Source organism: Felis catus, chromosome B3 (assembly GCF_018350175.1).
Source record: "Felis catus isolate Fca126 chromosome B3, F.catus_Fca126_mat1.0, whole genome shotgun sequence".
NCBI lineage: Eukaryota > Metazoa > Chordata > Mammalia > Carnivora > Felidae > Felis > Felis catus.
The window spans coordinates 21,915,798-21,939,606 of NC_058373.1; the positions used below are offsets into that span (position 1 = coordinate 21,915,798).

Sequence of the window (23,809 nt, forward strand, 5' to 3'; positions counted from 1 at the left end):
AACAAATATATCACTCAACATGGTTGAGAACACCCTCAAGTCAGGCCATCAGACTCCCATGGATAATATCCTGCTCACAACCCCAAAACCCAACAGGAAAGCAGACATCATGAATAAGAGTTATAAACCCCAAGTCATAGCTACCTATGAACTTGAAGATAAAAATGGTCAGCTACAGACTATAAACAAATATGCTTAAAATGTTTAAAAGACATAAAAGAAGGAAACAATTAAGACCAAAGCATAAGAAACAGATTTGGAAAATAAAAATAGGACTTAAAAATGGAAGAGGATTGGGGCACCTGGGTGAAGTTGGTGAAGCATCTGACTTTGGCTCAGGTCATGATCTCATGGTTTGTGAATTTGAGCCCTGCATTGGGCTCTGTGCTGACAGCTCAGAGCTTGGAGTCTGCTTCAGATTCTGTGTCTCCCTCTCTCTCTGCCCCTCCTCCACTTGTGCTTTGTCTCTCTCTCTCTCTCTCTCTCAGAAATAAACATTAAAAAAATTTAAAAAAATGGAAGAGGATAATAGAAATAAAACACAGTTTTACATTGACTTAGACAATGTCAAAGAAAAAAGATATGAATCTAAGTCAGAAGAAATTATTTAGAATGCAATTAAGAGGGAAAGAAAGAATATGAAAGACAGGCTAGTAGACATGAAGAACAGACTGGAAAACTCTAACATTGTCTAACTGAAATTCAGAGGCAATACTCAGGAGATCTCAATGGAGGAATTTTTCAGTAAAAATATATAGAAATAAATTCAAAGATTTAATAAATGTAAGACATTCCAAGCCAGAAAAATAAAATTAGTTTACTCCTTGATATACCCTAGTGAAACCACAGAATATAAGACAGAGAAAATATCTTAAAGTAGAATAGAAAAAAATTATCTTCAAAGTAGCAGACTGACAGCCGATGTCTCAAAAAAAAAAAAAACAAAAAAAAAGGAAAATAAGCCAATGCAATATCTTCAATGTGGTGAATGAAAATAACTGGCAACCTAGGGTACTCTGTCTAGAAAAAATGTTTTTCAGAAATGGAGGTAAAACAAAGGCATTTTAAGACTAATAAAAATGAAGAGAGTAAAATCAGCAAGATGCCCAAGGAAATTCTAAAGGATGAACTTCAAATGGAAGAGCTAATACGTAAGAAGTAAAAAGAAACAAAAATGGTAAATATATGGATAAGTCTAAACAAACACTGACTGTATAAAACAACAACAATAATGTCTGATGAGGAGAAAGCATAAAATTGAAATAAATGACAATAACTTATAAATCAAGAAGAGGGAGGGTGCAAATAAAATTAGACTAGTCTAAGGTCTCGGTATTGTCTGGGTATAGGTTGAGATGATGAATCTGGGATGTGATTCATATACATGTTATATGAATTAGGGTAACCTCTCAATAATAGAAAGAGGAAAAGAATGAAATAATTAAAAAAAAAGACATATCTAAAACATGAGAATACAAAAGTACTAAATGTAAAAGTATGGCAAATGGGGCTTCAGACCAATTTTAACCTAAAGAAAGCTAGGATAACTGAATTAATTATCAAATAAAATAAACTGAGAGGAAAGAAAGCATTACTAGAGTTAAATAAGCTCTCTTTAAAATGTTCAGCACCTCAGTTCATGAGGAAGACATAACTTTAGTTGCTGTATTTAATGACACAGATTGATTTAAAAATCCATTAAAATAAAAGGAGATATAAACAAATGCAAAATCATAATGGGGAATTCTCATGCATCAGTAATTAAGAGTTCCAGTAAAAAATAAATACATAGATTTTAACAACATAATAAATGGCCAAATGTACATATATAAAATAATGCAGTCCACAATAGAAGACTATGTTCTTTTCAAGAAGACATGTGACATTAAGAAGACAGAAAGATCATATTCTGGTCGTTAAAGCAAAATGTCTCAATAAATTTCAAGTCAAACAGATCATGTTCTCTGACTAAACAACAATTAAGGCAGAAATCAATAGTACAAAAGCAACCAGAAATATTTAATGTCCTTTCCACATATTTAGAAGTCAAAAAATACTTCAAATAATTCATAGGTCAAAGAATAAATAAAAATAAAAATAATAATACTTTTGAATTGTACAATAACACAAATGCTATATTTCAAAACTTGTAGAATGTGGCTAAAATAGTAATTGAGGAAAATTAATGACCTTAAATACTTATGAGAGAAAAGAAGAAAGATTAAGAATTAATGACTTGAATATTCATCTCAAGAAGTTAGGAAAGGAACACAGTAAATAAATCCAAAGTAGAGGATAACGATATAGATCAGGAGTCAGTAAACTTTGGTCTGTGGGTGAAACATGGCCAGTGGTCTATTTTTATATGGCCTGAAAACTAAGAATGTCTTTTGTATATTTAAAAGGGGTGTGTGTGTGTGTGTGTGTGTGTGCGTGTGTGTGTGTGTGAGAGAGAGAGAGAGAGAGAGAGAGAGAGAGAAAGGAAGGGAGGGAGAGTGAAAGGAGAGAGGGGTGTGTGTGAGGGAGAGAGGAGAGAATGAAAATGTGATAGAGACTTATGTGACTGGCAAAGCCTAGAAATGTCCCTCAGATATGAATGGGAAATAATGGCACTTTCAGATCAATAAAAACAGAGAGTTAACTGCCATCAGGCCTGCACATAAAACAAAACTAAAATCATATCATACCAGGATGGTATAACAAGTCTAAATCTGTAGCTTCAATGTATATAAAACAAAAGTTGATAGAATCAAAGATGAAATAGAGAAACCCACAATCACAGGGGAGCCTTTAAGATACCTCTTTCAGTAGCTGGTAGAACACATGGATAAAAGTTCAGTTAAAGATAGAGAAGATCTGAACAACAAAATCAACAAAGTTGATATAATTAACACATATAAAACACTATACCTGAGAAGGACAGAATTCAAAATTTTTTTAAGCACACAGGGAGTATTTCCCAAACTTCATCATATGCTGGGTCATAAAGCAAGTCTCAATTAAATGTCTGAAATCATTCATTGTATATTCTTTGACTATAGAGGAAGCTAGAAAAAAACCACTAAAATATCCCACATTTTCTTAGTCATTAAACAATATACTTCCAAATAACCTAGGGATCAAAGAACAAAAATTGCAAGAGAAATTAGAAAATGTTTTAAATTGAATGATAAAGCAAATAACACATCAAAAATTGTAATATTCAGCTAAAGCACTGCAGAGAGACACTGCAGAGAGATGTGTTGCATTATAGCGTACTGCCAAAGAAGATATAATGGCATAAGCTTACATCTCCTGAAGCCAGGAGAAAGAGTAGCATATTTAACCCAAAGGAAGAAGATGAAAGAAAAAAATAAAGAGCAGAGATTAATGAAACAAGAAATAAATGTACAGTAAAAAATCCAACAGAGGCCAAAATAGATTCTTTGAATAGATAAGTGTAATTTTTAAGTCCCTAGCAACATTATTAATGAAAATAAAAGGGAATTACTAAATATCAACATGGGAAATGAAAAAGGAGGCATCATCACAGATCCTAATACATTCAAAACTAGTGAGCATTAACACCAATAACTAAAATGAAAAGGCAAATAATATGGAGCAACCAGAACTCTAGACAGTAGAGGAGCAAACTGGTACATCTGCTGAAAAATATTATAAAGCTAAACATGTGTAAAATCCTATGACTCAGCAATACCACCCCTAGGTATGTTTCTGCAGAAGTGTATACACATGTTTACCAAAAACATGTATAAGAATGTTCACAGCAGCACTATTTATAATAAAATACTGGAGACAACCCAAATGTTATGGACTGAATTACCCACTGCCCCAACCCTGCAATTCATATGTTGAAGCTCTAACCCCTAGTGTGGCTGCATTTGGAAATGGGGCCTCTAAGGAAGTAATTAAGGTTAAATGAGGTCATAAGGTTGTGGCCCTGATCTGAAAGGATTAATGTCCTTATAAGGGACACCAGGGAGCTCGTTCTGTTTGTCTCTGCACCTATGTACTGAGGAAAGGCCACATGTGGGCACAGCCAGAAGGTGGCTGTCTACAAGCCAGAGAGAGTTCTCACTGAGAAAACTGCATTGGATGGTACCTAGATCTGAGACTTCCAGCCTCTAGAATTGTGAGAAAATAAATTTCTGTGGTTTAAGCTGCCTAGTCTCTGTTTCTTTTTTTGTTTTGTTTTGTTTTTTGATTTTTGTTTTTTGTTATGGCAGGCTGGTCTAAGACACCAGATGTCCATCAACAATATAACAGATAAATAATTTGGAATAGATGCATACATTGCAAATCAAGAGTGGTAAGAATAAATTATAATTACACTTAACAATATGACTGAATCTTACAAGCTTAATAGTAAGTGAAAGAATCCAGATTTAACCCATTTATGATTCCATTTATATAAAGTTCACAGAGGCCAAATAAATCTATGCTGTTAGAAGTCTGCTTTCTTTTTTTTTAAGTTTTAAAATGTTTATTTATTTTTGAGAGAAAGAGAGAGAGAGAGAGAGAGAGAGACAGAGAGAGACAGAGAGAAAACACGAGTGGGGGGAGGGGCAGGATCTGAAGCAGGCTCCAGGTTCTGAGCTGTCCACACAGAGCCCAATGTGGGGCTTATGCCCATAAACCATGAGATCATGACCTGGGCCAAAGTCAGATGCTTAACTGACTGAGCCACCCAGGTGCCCCAGAAGTCTGCTTTCTTGATCTGAACTTCTAGATAGGAGTCCTTGTTATAGAATGTGTTGTTATGCACTGAACTGTTTTCATACTTTCCTGTATGTGTGTTATGTTTCAATGAAGAGCTTATAAAAAAAAGGGTATTGGGTCTAGCTCTGGAGACTACATCAAAAGAGAGAGACAGTTGGAAGACACTGGCACCTGAGAGGGCATTTTGAAGGCAAAAGAAAAGACCCAGGGGGTAAGATTCCTGAGAGCTCGTGCTTGCTGGATAAGAACCCCACTTTGCAAATATTTACATTCCACATTAATTTCCCCATACACTGCAGAGGAGTGTTTCTGAAATGTCGAAAAGGCAGTTTCAATAAAAATAAGACTATAAAGTCAATAAAAATAAGACTAAGTCATAAAACCACTAACATATACTGTAACTAAAGTATATTTCAACACAACATTTTTCCTATTTCTACACTGAATTGTTGATAGACTGGCTTCTCATAGATCTAGCCACCATCAATTTTATTTTACCACTTTTTAAATCATCTGACAATTCTGTTTTCTAACCATTCCTTAGATACCCTCCTTCACTTTCTTTTTATTTCCAATATTTGGATTGCCAAATCGAATCCGTTTTGGTGCTTTATTTTTCCTCACACAAATAAAAATGAGAACAGTGACAAAACAATAGTGATAATGAATTTTTTTTTGATTGTATGAGATCCGTCCACTAGATATATCACATGAGTTTCATTTATTACAACACATTATGAAACTCTGGGATCAGTCACCATATGTCAATGCAAAGATTGGGGGCTGTTGTAATTTGTGGGCCCCCCTCACTTTGTCTCCTTGTCCAATGTTTCTGCTCAATGCCATCAGCAATATGTTCTTCTATGACTGAATGAACTTTGCTGCTTACTTCATATTTGGCCTCTCAAAGAGCAACCCCTTAGAGATTTTCTCTGGTATTGGTGATTTGCCCTTTTAAGAAAATTAAGAAATCATGCAATTATTATTTGGAATGAAAAACTCAGCAGAAAACAGCTTGAGGGAAAAGGTGACAGTTTGCAAGGTTGTGAGTAGAGCTGAGGAGGTGTGGTGGAAAGAGCAGGGTGGGAGGCACCTAGAGCCAGTTTCTGATGGCTCTGCATTTTACAGGCTGGGTCACAACAGGTGAATGGAGGTGCTTCTCTGAGTCTTCCCTTCCTTACCTGTAAAGTGGATGGATATCCAACAGGCAGCTGATGGCAGATGTGGAGGTCAATAATGCCAAATACTGCACAAAGCACACTGTTGATGCTATGAAAATACATCGTGGCTATTATTATCAAAAGTACAGTGTCATAGTGCCTACTCCACCCCACTTCAGATACCACATCTTTCAAGAGAGCCCAATAAGAGGGTCTGCTTTCCTCAGAGGACTCAAAAACATGCTGTTTGAAATCTGAAACCATCAAGAGTGGGATTCAACCCAAACATACTACTTATCCAAGTGAAATGGCTAATAAAGGCACATGAGGAGGTTGAGAAAATCCCTTTGACCACAATACATTCTACATGATTTAATCTCCCAGTCTGGATCTTTAAGCATAGCAGGATTGTCAAACTTCAAATAAAAACATCGCATCTGTGGTAGGCAGACTTCTTGGGTGGCCTCAAGATACCCACCTCCTGGGGGAATCCTCTCTCCTTGAGTGTGGGTGGGATGCCACCCCCATGACTAGATTACATTTCCTGGCCATGTGAGGGGTTTTGTATATGTAATCAGTTGACTTCTCAATTGACATCCAAGGGAGATTATCCTGGGTGGGCCTGACCTAATCAGGTGAGGGTTTTAAAAAGGGATTTGATGGTCAGAGAGGCAGAAAGTCAGAGAGATGAGAGAGAAGAAAGGAGGAGAAGGGATGAGTGAAGAAAGGAGAAGAGGGAGAAGGGAGAAGAGAGAAGAAAGAGATCCCCTGGGTGGTCTTGAAGAAGTAAACTGACATGTTGTGTAGAGGGCCATGTGCCAAGCACCTAGGTCTCTAGAGTGGTCTTCAGATGCTGAGAGCTTCCCCCACCAAGAGCTATTAAGCACACTGGAATCTCAGTTACTTAGCTGTGAAGAACTGAATTCTGACAATAACCTGAGGTGTTCAGAAGTAGATCTCTCCCTAGCTGGGCCTCCAGCTGAAGGCAGTCCCCGACAAGTGGATTTCAGGCTTGAGGGGCCCTGGGCAGAGGGCCCAGCTAACACATCCACACTGCTGATCCACAGAAACTGCGGGACAATAAATTTGTAGCTGTTAACTGTGTGGTAATTTGCTACCTAGCAACAGAAAATGGATACAGCATCCTTTAGCCAGAAGACATGCAAATCGGAATTCTGTCCATTTATCTCACCTTCCTACCCTGGGAGAGTTTAAAAATTTTTTTAAATGTTTCTTCATTTTAGAGAGAGAGAGAGAGAGAGAGAGAGAGAGAGAGATACAGAGACAGCATGAGGGGGGAAGGGGCAGAGAGAGAGAGGAAGACACAGAATCTGAATCAAGCTCCAGGCTCTAAGCTGTCAGCACAGAGCTCAACATGGTGCTTGAACTCAGAAAAAACTCACAAACCACAAGATCATGACCTGAGTCAAATCAAGAGTTGGATGCTTCATCGACTGGGCCACCCAGGCGCCCTTCTTATGGCCACTTCTAAACCTTCTCTCCTCCCTCAAGACAAGCAGCCTCTTGGGAACCTGCACCAGGAAGCTTGCTGTTCATACTTTTCCTGTTATAGTTCTGCCAACTTCAGGTCACTGCCTCTTGGTCCTAGAGACATTGGCCCCTGGCAGAGGGACTGCCTCACCACCCCTTCCCCAGGCAGGCTTAATTATTGTCCTCAGGTCGCTTTATACATATCATCACACACTACCCATGTCATTAGGGTTGTCTCTTGCAATGTCTCTCCCCTCTGGCCTGTGAGCCCAGAGGGCAGGGCCATATCTCCTCTGTGGGGGCTAAGACACAAGGGGATTGAACAGGCACTGAACTGATCTTGGAGATGTGGTCCCAGTGGCCCCAGGCCTCCCCTGCACTGGTAGGAGAAGGAACAGAATGGCCCAGAGAAAGCATGACCTTCTGATCTGAGGGAGATGGTGACATTGCTTTACATGCACAACACTGAGCCTGTCACTCCAGGCCAGGTGAGGTGCTCTGCCCAGAGGTGGGAGACCAGATTCAGTAAGTTTTGGAAGCCCCTTTGGTAGGATTCCATTCTCACCCTCCAGATCTTTTTTTTTCTGTTTACTTCATGAATCCAATGTAAATAGTGCCATATCCCCCCACTTATGAAAAGCTTTCCAAGGGCGCCTGGGTGGCTCCAGTCAGACTAGTGTCTGACTCTTGGTTTTGGGTCAGGTCAGGATCTCACAGTTTCGTGGGTTCGAGCCCCACATTGGGCTCCATGCTGATGTTGCAGAGCCTGCCTGGGGATTCTCTGCCTCTCCCTCTCTCTGCCCCTCCCCTACCTGTGCTGTCTCTGTCTCTCTCAAAATAAAGAAATAAACTTGAAAGGAAAAAACCTTTCCAACATTCTCAGCAACCTGACGCTTTGCATAAAACAGGGAAAGCACCTGAAGCTACCTGAAAAGGTGCTCATTTTATACAATTTAGATAATGCTTTTGCCTCAATCCTACCTCCCCGTCTTCCTGTATGCTGCCACGTTCACTTTCTAGAAAATATGTAATAGGATTGGTCACCAATGTTGTGCTCTTAGGGTAGGGAGAGGATACCCTGGAAAGCAGCACATGTGTTAGATATCTCATTATCCTCAAAAGCTTAAAACAAATAGAAATTCAGCACATTAACTGCTCATCTACCTCAAGTGGTGCACACTGTGAAGCCGTGCTCCAAGGGACAGAATCTGGCTCATGTCAGACCCTAAGGAGCTTGCTCTTCCGGGAGGTTGGGGGGGCTGCTTTCCACCTTGTCATGGGCTGTTCCAGGACTCTGAACCCAGAAGAGGAACCACAGAGGTGTAAATTCACCACACAGCTGGCAGTCATCTTGCATCCGGAAGGAATCCTACGTATCTAGAAATTCTTTCTCATCTAGAAGGAATCGTGTATACCTAGAAGTAATCTTTCTAGGTCTGAGAGTTAATACCATCTGAAATGGGGCACCCTCCTCTTTCGTGCTACCTTCATTCAAATTTCTTACAGGGAACATTATCATTTTCTAAATCTCAGTCAAGCCCACATATTTAGTCCCACTTGGAAGGTAACTGAATCATGACAAAACTTAAGTATGTGCCTGGGGGGATGGAAGCCAAGGCTTGGTGGTTTGATTTCAGTTGGCTTCCAGGTGAAAGCGTTCTTAAGGCTGTTAATCAGATGTGACCACCCTGGGAAGGTGACCCAGCTATGATAAATGCCAGTGTTTTCCAGCCTCTGCAGAACCAAAAATGGCTCATCTCCAGTCAGACCCAGGATGGGATGCCCAAGATGAAGGCATTCTTCACACAAACAGTGTGATTGGGAACAGGGTACAAAGCTCTTATTTCTAGCTTTGACAGAAAGGTCATTCAGTCTCCTCACACAATAACTTCACTTAAGAACTGAAGACAGACAAACAAACGTGGGAACTGGCACTGTGAATAAAGAAAAAGAAAACAAAAAAAACCAAAAACTTGAGCTCCTGTAAAGGAGAAAATCATGGGTGAACTCCATCAAGGGAGGCTGGCGGATTACGGGGGAAGAACTATTAGTCACTCATTCTGCCTTTTCCAAGCATCATTCCTGATTCATACATGATAATGGCACCAATTAACTTGAGCTTTGTAACAGATGGTTACCACACAGTTTAAAAAAAGATGTCATTTTGCTCATCACCCACTAAGACACTGAGAGGAAAGAAAACAAAACTTGTTAATTCTCTAGGAGCAAGATTAGCACATCTTGCCCTAAACGTGACCCTATGATTCTTTTTAATGTCACTTACAGAGTGACTCCACCCACCCAGGGTCACTGACTGATCCCCCTTCTCTGGGCATCACTGTGCCTTGCCTGTACTTCTGTGAGTCCCTCCTGCGGGACTGCAATGTTTTGCTCTAGGTCTGTCTTCCTGGCATTTCTGCCCAGCTCCAGACCTCCTGATCCACCTGGTACTCAACACAGAGCAAAGTTGTGTCGGGGGTGCAGTAGGAGGTTGCTATTAAAGCTCATCTCCTCCCCAGGGATTTCTTCTCCCACTTCTCCCATTTCAAACTCCTATATCTATATCCTTAACCCAGGCCTCTCCTGACCTCCAGACTCTCATGTTCAACTAGACAGCAATGTCACACAATGTCAGCAAAGTCTCACTAGAATCTCTGACTTTGCCTGCCCCTCCTGGCCCCTCCATCGCCCCCCCCAAGCCTGCCCCTCCCCCAGGGTGTCTGCATCTCCCCATGGCACCATCATGCTAAGGAAGGGCAATATTCCTGGGGTCATGCTTGACTCAGCTCTTTCTGCTATGCCCCCCATCCAGTCCATCAACAAGTCCTGTGGGTCCACCTTCAAAACAGATCTTGCTTCAATATCTAGCTTCTAGCTTTTTAAATATTTTTTAAATGTTTATTTATTTTTGAGATGAGAGACAGAGAGGCAGAGCATGAGCAGGGGAGGGGCAGAGAGAGAGGGAGACAGAGAATCCAAAGCATGCTCCACACTCTGAGCTGTCAGCACAGATCTGGACCCGGGGCTTGAACCCACGAACTGTGAGATCATGACCTGAGCCAAAGTTGGGCACTCAACTGACTGAGCCACCCAGGTGACCCATCAATATCTATCTTCTTCTTACTTCCACTGCTACCCCCACAGCACTGGCCACCTGTCCTCCCCTGGGTAAAGTAGCCACCTCCTCCCAGCTCCTCCTCCTTCTCATCCCCCTTAGAGTCCATTCTCAACAGAGCACCAGAACACATCAAATGTGTTCCTAAAAATGTCACTCCCTGCTCAAAACCCTCCTGGGACTGCACATCCTATCTATGGTTATGCCCAAAGGCTCACAATGGCTCCAGGGGCCCCTGGCTACCATTCTTCTGCCTTCCTTTCCAACTCCTCCAGCCCTCATTCCATCTGCCCCTATGCCTGGCCTTCCTTACATGTGCAAGCCTTTGAAGCCAAGCCCCCTCTGCCGGGAATGCCAGAGCCCCATGTCTCCATCTCTCCCTCCCCTGCTGCCCTCAAGAGACCTGCCTCGGTCTCCCTCTCTTCACCTTATATCCCCTACCTTGCTTCTCACTTTCTCCACAGCTCACCACCTCACTTCCCATTTATGTTCTACCTTTGATTGGTTTTCTTTCCCACTAGAATTTAATCTCTATGAGTACAGGAATTTCACCCCAGCACCTGGAATGAACAGGCTGTTTCATGGGAGCACAGTGTTGTGTTGGGTGACCTTGTCTTGGTTTGGCAGCTGTCACACATCTCTGACTACAAATGGAAAAAAGTGAGGCTCCAGAGGGTCAGGTAACTTGGCCAAGTTCTCCCAGCTGACGTGGGACAGCCCAGGTTGGGCTGACACTGGATACCTTCAAAACCATCCACACACCTTACCACTTCTCTCGCAGATTTGCTTCAACATGACTACCTTCCCATGGAGACAAGACTCAACGCCACAACTCAAAGGTGTCCCTAAATATTTTTTGGCATCTGTATTTCAATTTCTCAAGTACACAGTAATGACTATATTACACAAATATGCCCTTTGGGTTCACAAGATCACAGAAGCACCACATACCATCTTGCCCACACTGTGGTGGGCTTTTGGACAAGGCATGAGTGGTTACTCCTCAGATCTAGAGACCTATGGTCTCTGAGTCTTCTTACACATAAATGAAGCAGATAATCTGATTGAGAAATTAATGGTGTCTTGCGTTTTCCATGGCAGGTAATCACTAAAGAATGAAAGGCATTGTCCTTCATCTCTCAGGGGGTCAGCACTTGTATGTACTGAAGACCTGGTCCTTCTAATGCCCCAAAGACTGTCACAGGGTGGGAATAGGTTTACCCTCCAGGTTTTAAGGCTCAGGAGAATGGCACTGTGGGTTCTGTGGGAGGTGAAGACTGGCATCCCACTCAACAGAGAGGCCCCTCAAATAGATGGACTTACCCATGCCTTGCCAGGCACTGAAGGTAAAGCCTAGCCTCTGTGATGGACCAGGTGAAAACTAACTGAGTGAAGATCATTTTGTTGCTGATTTTCTGGACAACATGAGCCCTGGGTTCCTGTAGAGTCCCAAAGGCAGGGAAAGCCCCCACCCTGAGACCCTGTGACAAAGTTGATGTTTCCTTCCCAAGACAGCTGGAATTATGCCTCTAACAAGTGGATTTTCAGGCACCTATATTAATCTCCATGTATATAGTATATGTGCACACATGTATATCAATAGCTTACTCACAGCTATCCTGAGCACTAAATTACTAGAAGGGGGAATTTACACTTTATACCCGGCAATACTGAGTGGCTTTCTCAAATCACTGTTCTTATTAGAGCTCTGTCTTCCCCATGGATAGTAATGGTGGCACCTGATAGTTAACAACAGGGCACAGCATGGGTGGGAGGGAACAAGGCCACCTCCCAGTGGGCGATGATCATCACCTAGATGTGGTGGGGGACTGTGAAGGGCTTGCCTGACACCAGCTGGGGTCCCGACCATAACCTGGGTGCAGAAAGGGCCTGAGGGATGATCTAGTCTACAGTGCTTCTCGAGAGCTGAGGAAAAAAGCCCAGAGAATTTATATGGATAGTGGGTTGGGGTCAGTTCTTTTAAAAAGAAATTTAACGTTTACTCATTTTTGAGAGACAGAGAGAGACAAAGCATGAGTGGGGGAGGGGCAGGCTCCTGAAGCAGGCTCCAGGCTCTGAGCTGTCAGCTTAGAACCCAATGCAGAGCTTGAACCCATGAACTGTGAGATTATGGCCTGAGCCAAAGTCAGACACTTAACTGGCTGAGCCACTCAGGTACCCCCTTTTTTTTAAAAAAAATTTTTAATGTTTATTTACTTTGAGAGAGAGAGAGAGAGAGAGAGAGAGAGAGAGAGAGAGAGACAGTGCATGAGCAGGGGAGGGGCAGAAACAGAATCCAAAGCAGGCTCCAGGCTCTGAGCTGTTAGCACGGAGCCCGGTGTGGAGCTTGAACTCATGAACTGTGAAATCAGACCTGAGCTGAAGTCAGACACTCAACTGACTGTGCCACCCGGGTGCCCCGGGCTGGGGTCAGTTCTATGCTGAGGAAATGAACACATTTATTCTTTATGTCTACATTATTTTCCGATTTCTCATTTCCATGTACCAGGCAGAGCCCTGGCATTCAGGCTCTCACTGCTCTAGAAGCACACTCCTGAAGTGTGGGGTGGCCGGCCAGTCTCCCCAAGGCTTCCCGCAGTATGGATGGGGTGATTCCCCAGTGCTGAGTGGGGATCCCTGCTGCCCACTCTTGCTACTTTTGATGGCAGAAACAATGTTGGTGAATTCAGGATCTTCAGTCAGTAAGTTTGGGTTCTTAATAGGTGCTTTCTAAGACTGTATGGTTGTAGTAAAATAGTACCCTTTAAAAATACTAATCCGGGAAGTAAAATGTAGGTGATAAAAATTAACATGCAGTGTATGGAAAAAATAACAGAAAAGACATTCCATAGAAGTAAAAGATTTTGCTAAGCATGGCAGGGTCAAAGAAGGGTGCTATCATGGTGCCAGAGTGGGACTCTGTGCCCTTTACCAGGACTCTACCTTCAAAGGAAGTGGCTGCCATTAATGGTGCTACTAGCCATTGACAGGACCTAATGTCAGCATTCAAGAGAAATTAGCTCATGAAACGCTTTTCTTTCTAAACCTACACCAACTTCCCCCTTCTGTATGAATAGTGAATCTTTTGTTCAAAATATCTTTTCTTAATTATTCACACAGAAACAGCTTTAAAATAGCCAGCCTCCATAGTGTGTGGTTTAGGATTATTGCTAACCCAGGCGAATTGTTTTATGGTTGTGGATCAGTCAATGACCCTGAGGTAAGACAGAGCAGGGCTGTGGGCGTCAGTCTGTGGGTTGCTTTTGACAGCTTGGCAGCAGCTGAGGAAACAAGTCATTGGTAGTTACAACATCAGATCCAACACTGGATCCAACACTGTTACTGCAAGTGCAGACCCTGTTCTAAAACCAAGCCTGCCATGGGTGAGGACCCCTGAGTCCTGGGGCTGAGGCTGACCATCAGGCTGCCCAACACAAAGAAGTCCCCACTAACCACTACCCATTCCTTTGTCTATGTTCTTCTTGGACCAAGTGGATGAGGACATTTCCTGGATTGCTCTACATGAAATGGGATGAAGCCAAGTATACACTGAAGCTTGGACCTGATAGAAAACACCCAACTGTCAACTTTCTGGGTGTTTCCCATTTGCCCTGCAGCTTTATCCTCCCCCTACTCTGCATCCTCAGGGCAACCTGCCTGGAGCCCTGTAATGGGCTCTCTGTTCTCTGCCCTTTTGCTGATGAGAGGCACTGGTCAAAGCCTGTGCCAAAGAAGGTGGTCAGAGTATTTATTTTTCCATCATCTTCTCTCCTCGAAACCACACTTTCTTGTAAGTAGCTTTCTCCATTAGCTCCTTTCATCATTTGCCTCTTTGCCAGGCCCAAGAGTGGCAGTACTCCTGTAGTGCCATTTCCAAGCATGACACTATCCTTTGCTGGTGTTCTTAACACCTTGCTCATTCTTGCATCAACATTCCCTACTGAAGCTACCAGAATGGGTAGGGAATGCTGATGACTGGTCCATCTGCCGATGTCAAGATCATACCAACTATAGATCCTTCTCTTCAGTCTTCTGCAACACTCCAAAGGCCTGGGCATTTTCAGTTTTGTCTTGGTGACATGCTAAGTGTGATTCTCTGACAGAGAAGCCCTTACTGGCTGAGGGCTGGAACACACCCTCTATCCACTACTCTCAGCCAAAGGCTCCCCATCTTGCTTCCCTAGCATGTGCCGCACAGGAGCACCTCCATGTGCCAGGCCTTTGGAAGTGGAGGCTCCACTCTGCAGCAGCCGGGAATAGCTGGCTGACAATGGAATCAGAGTCAGAAGTCCTTGCTCCCCAGTCCAACCAGCTGAGGGTACACTCCAAGTGCACTGTCAACCCATGCTGGTGGGGAGGCAGTGCCCATGGCAGATGTATGCTGGGCCTGAGAAGGGCAGGGGCACAGAGTCTTCTGCGTGTATATCTGAGAAGCCCCTGAACATGTGATTTTGCAAAGATTTATAATGAAAACGGTTATGAGTAAGATAGGATATTTGCTCTGTCTCAGGAAGAACCTACATCTGCTTTAGACACTTGTTATGAACGAATTATGTTATCTTTAGGAACTCCAAAGGAGACAAGTTTGGCTTGCTCCCCAAATCTCTTCTTCATTGGGATGTCAGAAGAAATGCAAAGAAAAAGGAGAAGACTGAAGTCAGGTTTTGTGTTTCCTCAACCTTGGAGGCCAGCAAGGCTGGGAGGGCAGGAGATGACAGACACACTCTGCTCATGCCATTTAATACTTAACTCCACCAGGTGGCTACCTGTCTTCTCGTCTTTGCAGACAGGAAAACTGAGGCTCAGGGAGGTTACATAACTTGCTCATGTACATAGGAAGTGACAGGGTCTCCTATTTTCCCCAAAGTCCATGGTCTTTCTTACCTTAAGTTCAACACCCACAGGAGGGTTGTATGGAAAAAGGAGAAAAGTCAGGCAAAGCCACAGAGAGTGTCTTTAGAGGGGGCTGGCCTAGACAGGTTGGATCTGGGAACAAAGGGAAAATTCAAGGGATCTCTGCTGCAAGCTTCCAGAGTCTGAGTTGGAAACACCGGACTCAGACAACACGCGTCCCTTCCTCACTGATCTAAGTTAGGCCAGCCTCTCTTGCTCCCCGAGCCCAAGGAACATGGGCCTGCTGGGGCCAGCAGCTCACCTGCCTGCTCCAAAGCCACCATGGTCGCCTGCTCGATCAAGTCCCGTTCGATGAAACTCCTGAAGTCTTCACTGTACACGCTCAGATCCGGCAACTGGAATGTGTAGATGGGCATCTCCAGGGGGAACTGCTCATTGTTGCACTCACTGGCCACGTGGGACCTGGCCAGGGAGACGATAGCCGAGCTGGCGTGGGAAATTCCCCGAGAAAGTCGCTTTTCTGCAGGGGGGGTGGGAAAGACAACCACAGGAAATGAGTGGGGTGGCTGTGTGGCTCAGTGAGCATGCGTGTCCACGCACGTGCATGCACAAATCTTCTCACACACTTACACACACACACACACACACACACAGGCGCTCACACACACATTCACCCACACACCTGTCACTCTTTTCCCGCAGGCCTCCCTGCTGCTGGGGCTAACATTACCACCACCTGGCATATGGCACTTACTCACTCTGAGTCATAAGACCATTCAGAAAGAGGCAAGCTGGGAGTCTACCACACAAGTATGCATCAGCATCATTAAAGATCACCAGGCTTTTTTTTGGGTCTTAAGTTACATCTAACTCCAGTCAGCAGAGCTGTCCCCTGCTAGCTCTGAGGGACACGAGCCAGACTGCTCTTTGTTTCATCCATTTACATACTTCAAGCAAGAAGCAATTGGTTCAGGCTTTCCCCACCACGGCTTGGATGGTAAGAGAGGTTACTTTACTAAAGTTACTCTGATAAATGCATCTCGCATGACAATGCTCCACATACAGATATGAAGCCATCACATCTACTTCTCTTCTGTCTGGTTTTTCTTCATCACAGCACTCAAAAAGTACTGGGCTACTTTAGTCTTATTCTGCCTGGGCTTTCCAACAAAAGGGTGAAAAGCACCTTGTAGAATTCCTCTGATGGACATGATGTTACTCTGTTAAGAAGTTAATCATGTGATCTCAATGCCACAGCAAAAAAGTGGATGTCTTTGTTTTCCTTCACTCTTGCTTTTTTTTAATTAAAATTTCTTAATGTTTATTTTTGAGAGAGAGAGAGAGAGAGAGAGAGAGAGAGAGAGAGAGCGTGAGTGGGGGGAGGTGGAGAGAGAGAGGGAGACACAGAATTTGAAGCAGGCTACAGGCTCTGAGCTGTCAGCACAGAGCCTGACATGGGGCTTGAACTCATGAGCCATTAGATCATAACCTGAGCTGAAGTTGAACCCTCACCTGACTGAGCCACCCAGATGCCCCTCTTGTTGTTGTTTTTTAATGTTTATTTATTTGTTTTTACAGAGAAAGAGTTTTTACATGTGGGGAGGGACAGAGAGAGAGAGAGAGGGAGAAAGAGAATTTCAAGCAGGCTCCATGCTCAGCACTGAGCCTGACACAGGGTTTGATCTCATGACCATGAGATCATGACCTGAGCTGAAATCAAGAGCCAGATGCTTAACTGACTGAGCCACCCACGCTCCCCTCATCCTTGTTTTTTTAAGCCCTGTCCTTAATAGCTAACATTTACCATGATACAAGGATTCTTAAATACAGGGTGTTAGGGAGAAGTTTTCTTGTTTACAATCAATATCTGTAATAACAGAGTTATTTTAGCAAGACAGAAACCCTCTTTCAATCATCTCAGGAAAACAAAATTCAAACTTCTGTTTGGATGAGTATTGTCTAAACCCTGTGGCAAATTCATAAAGTATATCCACTCAGGTCATGAGGACTCCCACTTCATTTCAGATTAGCCTGCTCACTGATCAGGCTCTGCGCTCATGCTGATGTTGCTTTGAAGCATGTCTCTTCCTGCCTGTGCTCACAGAAAACCCACACCTGTGCCTTCATCCCGAATGGGAGCTTCTTACTTTCCCATGGGCAAGAGCAGTGGACAGAAATGTCATTAAAGTAATTTTGCTACAGCAAACTGAAAACAAGAGCCTTTTGACCCTGGGGTAGGTTGGTTTTAAATTTAAAGTCAATTCTCAGAAGCCTCAAGTATCTGTGCATTAAAATGCATAGTGAGTCCCACAGAGTATTTTAAAATGGGTAATTTTGATACACCTTCAATTAGATTCTGAGACCATGATGACTAGTTATTTTGAGGAAAGGCAAAGAGAAGTTAAACCACAGCAGCCATGGGAAAGAAGAGAAATGGAGCACATAGGGCCTGGCTTATCTACCATGGGGGATGGCCCCAGTGCTTCCTGCACTGTCCACATTCTGAAGAGCAAGAACAGAGTAGACTCCAAATCTTTCTGCCATGTTTCCAGGTCTTGCAAGCCAGGCTGATGTCTTGTCTCTTGCTACAATCTACCATGTCTTATCTGGGAAAGAAGGAACTCTCCCATCTACTAGGATCTGATGGAGATGGAAATCAGTTGTTCTTTAATACCTGAGGTGCTACATGACCTTACGGTCCACTGGGCAGACTCACAATGCTGCTCTCAATAGTGGGAATCTGCCAGGCAGGATTATCCATACTCCTTCATGGTTTATCACTCGGTACCTATTTGCTAGTTAATGACATGCTATTAGGATCTGAGAAACATTGCCATTTGTAGTATAGTATGATGCTACTTAGCAGTTCCAAATATTAAATATTTGGAGTCTTGGGGTGCCTGGGTGGCTCAGTTGGTTGAGCGACCGACTTCGGCTCAGGTCATGATCTCACGGTCTGTGAGTTTGAGCCCTGTGTTGGGCTCTGTGCTGACAGCTCAGAGCCTGGAGCCTGCTTCAGATTCTGTGTCTCCCTCTCTCTCTGCCCCTCCCTCACTCATGCTCTGTCTCTCTCGGTCTCAGAAATAAATAAACATTAAAAAAAATTAAAAAAATAAATCAATATTTGGAGTCTGAAAGAAAAAGCCTGAAAGAAAAGGTCTGAAAGAAAAGCCCCCAAAGGGGTGTGTGCCTGGTTGGCTCACTCGGTTAGGCATCTGACTTCGGCTCAGGTCATGATCTTATGGCTTGTGGGTTTGAGCCCCGCGTTGGGCTCTGTGCTGGCAGTTCAGAGCCTGGAGCCTGCTTTGGATTCGGTGTCTCCCTCTCTTTCTGTCCCTCCCCCCGACTCTCTCAAAAATAAACATTAAAAAATTAAAAAAAAGAAAAATCCTTTTTGAACTAAAATTAAATTATGTTAAAGCTCATATAATGAGAAATATGCTCCTAATTCTAACATTTCCCCATCACCATCTCCATGAATGCACATAATCACACACAAACATACACATGCACATACACATTGATTCTTTAAACATGAAATCAGTGATCTTTCTTTTAGGGGGGTATAAATGAATCGTGTTACAGGAATTACCATGTTCAAAGTTATGCCCCAGAGAAATATAGAGATTAAAAAATCATAGAGAATGCACAGAATTTTACAACTATTGACAAAGACAACTGTGATTTAGGCCAGGGTGGGTGTTTTACCTACATTTCCTTATTTTCTGTATTCCTGATGCTCTGGAATGTGGGCATCCCTGACCAGGGAGAGGCTTTCCCTACCAGGACTAGCCAATTCTGAGAGCAAATAACTCAGAGGGAAGGAGCATGCCTTTCCTAGAAAACTGACCAATCCAGAGGCCATACTCTGAACCACGTCTTCTATCTGGTTCTTCCACTCCAGCAAGCACTATTCCTCTGAATCCCAGGGCAAGGTACAAGACAATCAGGGATAGCTTCAAAACCCCAGAGAGCCTGCTGAAATTATTCAATCTTGCCAATCCTGTATCTGTTTACCTTGCCTTGCCTTTTCCAAGGAAATCACAGTAAAGGCTCATGCCCATGTTTTTTCTCTTTGTCTCCTCTGCTTCCTGACCAAACTTGGTGCTTCCTCATGTGGCCATGGTGTGCCATGTTTCCTGCTTTTAGGGAACTGTGAGTATAAAAATTTCCCTCCTGAAATTCTTTTCTATGTTTGCATATCTTATCATATCTGGTTAAAACAAATCCTAGGTATTTTTAAAACAGGTGCACAAACCTTTTATGAAAGGGACAGATGTAAGTACTTTAGGTTTTATAAGTCATGCAGTCTTTTTTTAGTATTTATTTTGGGGAGAGCACAAGTGGGGGAGGGGCAGAGAGAGGGGGACAGAAGATCCGAAGCTGGTTCCACATTGACAGTCTGACTCCAGTGAGCCTAATGTGGGGCTTGAAATCACAAACCATGAGATCATGACCTGAGCTGATCATATACTCAACTGACTGAGCCACCCAGGTGCTCCATAAGTCATGCAGTCTTGGTCACAACTGAACTCTCTAGCACTAAAGCAGCCATAGCCAATGCATAAATGAATGGACATGAGGATGTTCCAACAAAAACTTATTTGAAAAATAGTAGCCAGAGTTGGCTCATGGGCCATTGTTTGCCAACCCCTAATTTATAACATGGAGATATTCATTTTCCATGTTAGTGCACTATGATTTCAAGAACTCAATTAAAGGATACATATATCTAATTCAGAAACTATAATTTTTAATTTTTATTAAAAATTTTTTTAACGCTTAGTTTTTTTTTTTTTTGAGAGAGAGACAGAATTCAAGCGGAGAAAGGGCAGAGAAAGAGGGAGACAGAGAACCTGAAGCAGGCTCCAGGCTCTGAGCCGTCAGCACAGAGCCCAATGTGGGACTTGAACTCACAGACCACAAGATCATGACCTGAGCCAAAGTCAGACGCCTAACTGATTGAGCCACCCAGGCACCCTCTAATTTTTAAAAAGTAGATAGGATTGTTCACAAAACTCAATAGAATTATATGACAAACATGTTTTTTAATTCCTTAAGTAATATGTGATAAAAATTACATAGCAGCAGGTATCAGGTATGTATTAGGCTCTGAATCCACCAAGCTCTCTGGAAGCAGAGAGGAGAGTCCTTCCAGCCCCCTCAGTGGGAGGATAAAATAATGGAATGGTTGGTTTGCTGCCAGTCAAAAAGAGTAGGAGCAGCCATGTTGTCATCTGTCTGGATTGTCACTGTGTGAGAGAGCCCCGCAGCCTCAACTGTGCGGTGCTGAAAGAACAGTCATGGAAGGCCCTGAGGGGGAAAACTACAGGGAATGATTAGAAGTGGTAGTCTCTCCAGAGTCACACCTAATGTCAGCAATGGAGGAGAACTTAACAACAATATAACCAGATAGACAAGAAGTGACAGAGCCTTGGTGTCCTTTCCTAACTTGCCTTGGAGATCTACAGGAGCAGAAGAGGGGAGTGGGCTAGGGTTCATGGATAGAGGCTCCAGGTGGGGGGCAGGATTCTGGCCATGCCTTCCTCACCCTGGCACAGTCCTGGGCAGGTTACTGCTCATACCATCACCTCCACCGGGTGGGCAAGCAACATTGTTGGCCAATGGCAGCTGGAGGAACATCAGGGCAGTGCTGAACCACAGCTGGGGGTGAGGCACCAATAACAATAACAGTTGGGCTGGCCAGGCCCTAAGCCTTCCCTCCCCTCTCCAACACATGCTGTGAGCTTGATGGTTACAACACATGGTTGCAGCTTCTGGAAATGAGCAATTGCTAGAACAGAGGTGCTGGAGGTTCCCTATGGAGCAGAGCTAACTGCAGAGAAGGGAGCAAGCAGGGAACATTTTCAGCCCCTATTAAAGCATTCAAAGATCTCCAACTTAAGTGCATTTCCCCCACACTCTCATCCAGAGGAGCACAAGCCAGAGCCCATGTCTTTGTCCCTTTCCCTGATATACAGTATGAGCAGAAATGGCTGATAACCACAGGAGCTCTGCAGTCACATGGAAAATTCAGGACACACCTGAGGAGTGTTACGGAAAGTCTACAACGTACCTGTGCCAGATGAAGCAAAGTAAATAGACTGGAGGGCAAGATTTTAAACTAAGCCTAGTAAATGTGTTCAAAGAGATAAACAGAATATTAGGATGCAAAATAATAATGGCAAAGGGCTAATTTGGAATGAAAAGTGTGAATGCTGATTAGCAGAATGGATTCAAATAAAGAATGAATTAGGAAGTTGGAAGACTGGGTCAAGGAAATCTCTTAGAAAAGGTGAAAATGCGATTTAAGAAAACAATGGAGGGATGGTTTTAAAGCACTCAAGGAACATAATTTGGATCTAGAATTCTTGTTCCACTAAACAAAAATTTAAGAATATCATGTAAACACCTTTAGGAACCCAATGCTTAAGGACTAATTACGTAAAAACTCTTTATGAAAGTAGTCTTTGAGAAAGTACTCTTCCTGCAAAAGATAAATGTGAATAAATAAAGTTAATGGTTGTCTAAGTAGATAACAAAATGAACCTAAATGTGATTGAGGACAAGTGGAGGTAGGAAGGGAGAAGACAAAACACACTCATACTAAGGTATGTACCCTGTTTTCTTCAGGGTAATATTTAGTTGTTAATACATTTTTTAAAATGATAGAAAGAAAACATAAAAATAGGTTTGCATAGGTTAGGGGTAACTATTACCTAAGTAGAGGTAGAAAGTATAACTTTCAAATCAGTAAAAAAATTTAATTAGCCAAAGGATATAGAAAAGGAGAAAAACACATGAAAAAAGCCTGGCAAATAACACATACAACATAAAGAACTACACGCATGACAATAATTACAATAAAGTAAATGGATTAAATTCACTGTTCAAATGACAGAGACTCATGGATCAGATAATAAAATAATATCTTATGACAAATTATTTATAAGAATCACATGTAATATAAAATGATAAGGAATGATTCAAAATAACAGCAGACAAAATTATATTCCAGGCAAATCTGAGCCAACAGAAAGGCAAGATAGAGATTTCATATCAAGTAAAACAGATATAAAGATAAAAAACATTCTAGGGCACAGAGAGACACTTTATATGTCGATAACAAAAGAACACTGGAACAAGATGCCCTAACAATTACGAGTGCATATACATCTAACAAGATGGCCTCAAAATACAGTGGAAAGAATGAAACTAAGAGAAAAAAACGGATAATGTGCATTAACATTTCTAACTCAATTCTGGCTTTTCCAGACAACAGAGTAAGCATAAAAGAATAATCCAAGATATGGGTTCCAATGTAGCTTGAATAATAAGGCTGGGCTAACAGAAACAAAGACAACATTCATTCACAACAGTTTGGGAGGGCTGAGCTAATGCAATAGGATAAGAAATGAAATTCATTTAATGTAATTACATTTCATATGAATGTTAAGAATTTAAATTATTTCAGATATTATGATCATATATATATTTAGAAACCTCAAGATATTGTCTTAGAAAAAATGATTAGTTTTAATAAGAGAATTTATGTAAATTGCTGCATAAAACATAAATATGTAAAAATAAGTTGCTTTTCTCTGTGCCTAAAATCTTAGAATCTAACTAAATGGGGAGGCATATTGAATGTTCTTGGATGGGAAAATGATATTACAATATGCCAATTATTCTTAAAATAAAAATTCAACCCAATCCAACCAGAATTCTAAGTTTAAGGTTTATATGGCAGAATAAATATCCAAAAATAGTGAAAAATTTTGGAAAAGAATAGCAGTAAAAAAGTTGCCTTAACAGAAGTTATACTATATAAAACTACCAGAGTCAAGGTAACAGGATGAGTGACCACACGAACTGACAGACACAGTCCAGAAACACATCCAAGTATATTTGGGAATTTAATATATGGCAAAGTTGGCATTTTAGTTCAGTGGAAAAAGGATGCTTTATTCAATAAATGTGCCAGGGTAAGTCAATCTTGATCCAGAAGAAAGCAAGACTAGATTCTTCCTTACTACTTACAAAAAATTCAAATCAATCAAAAGACCTAAGAACAAAATTTTATTTTATTATTTATTTATTTATTTATTTATTTTTATTAGAAAGAGAAAGGGCACAAGTGAGTGAGGGCACAAGTGTGGGGAGAATCCCATGAGAGTCAGAGAGAGAGAGAGAAAGAAAGAGAGAGAGAGAGAGAGAGAGAGAGAGAGAGAGAAAGAGAGAGAGAGAGAGAGAGAGAGAGAGAGAGGAGAGGGAGAGAGAGAGAGAGAAGCAGGGCTCACCCCAAGTGGGGCTCTAGTTCACCTGAAGTGGGGCTCAAACTCACCAACTGTGAGATCATGACCTGGGCCAAAGTCAGATGTTTAACCTACTGAGTCATCCAGGCGCCCCCTAACAACAAATTTTTCAAACAAATATAGAAACTTTGTATTCCAGGAGATCTTCTACAGCA

The 23,809-nt window shown here is 42.3% G+C and overlaps 1 protein-coding gene across 1 annotated transcript in view; it reads right to left on the reverse strand.

The window, feature by feature from the left end:
* OTUD7A (OTU deubiquitinase 7A) overlaps window positions 1–23,809 on the reverse strand; it is a 371,485-nt gene that overhangs the window by 59,592 nt on the left and 288,084 nt on the right. The window contains exon 6 of the mRNA XM_023255010.2: window positions 15,641–15,859. Coding sequence (XP_023110778.2) covers window positions 15,641–15,859 — 219 coding nt within the window. The remainder of the gene's footprint in view (window positions 1–15,640; window positions 15,860–23,809) is intronic.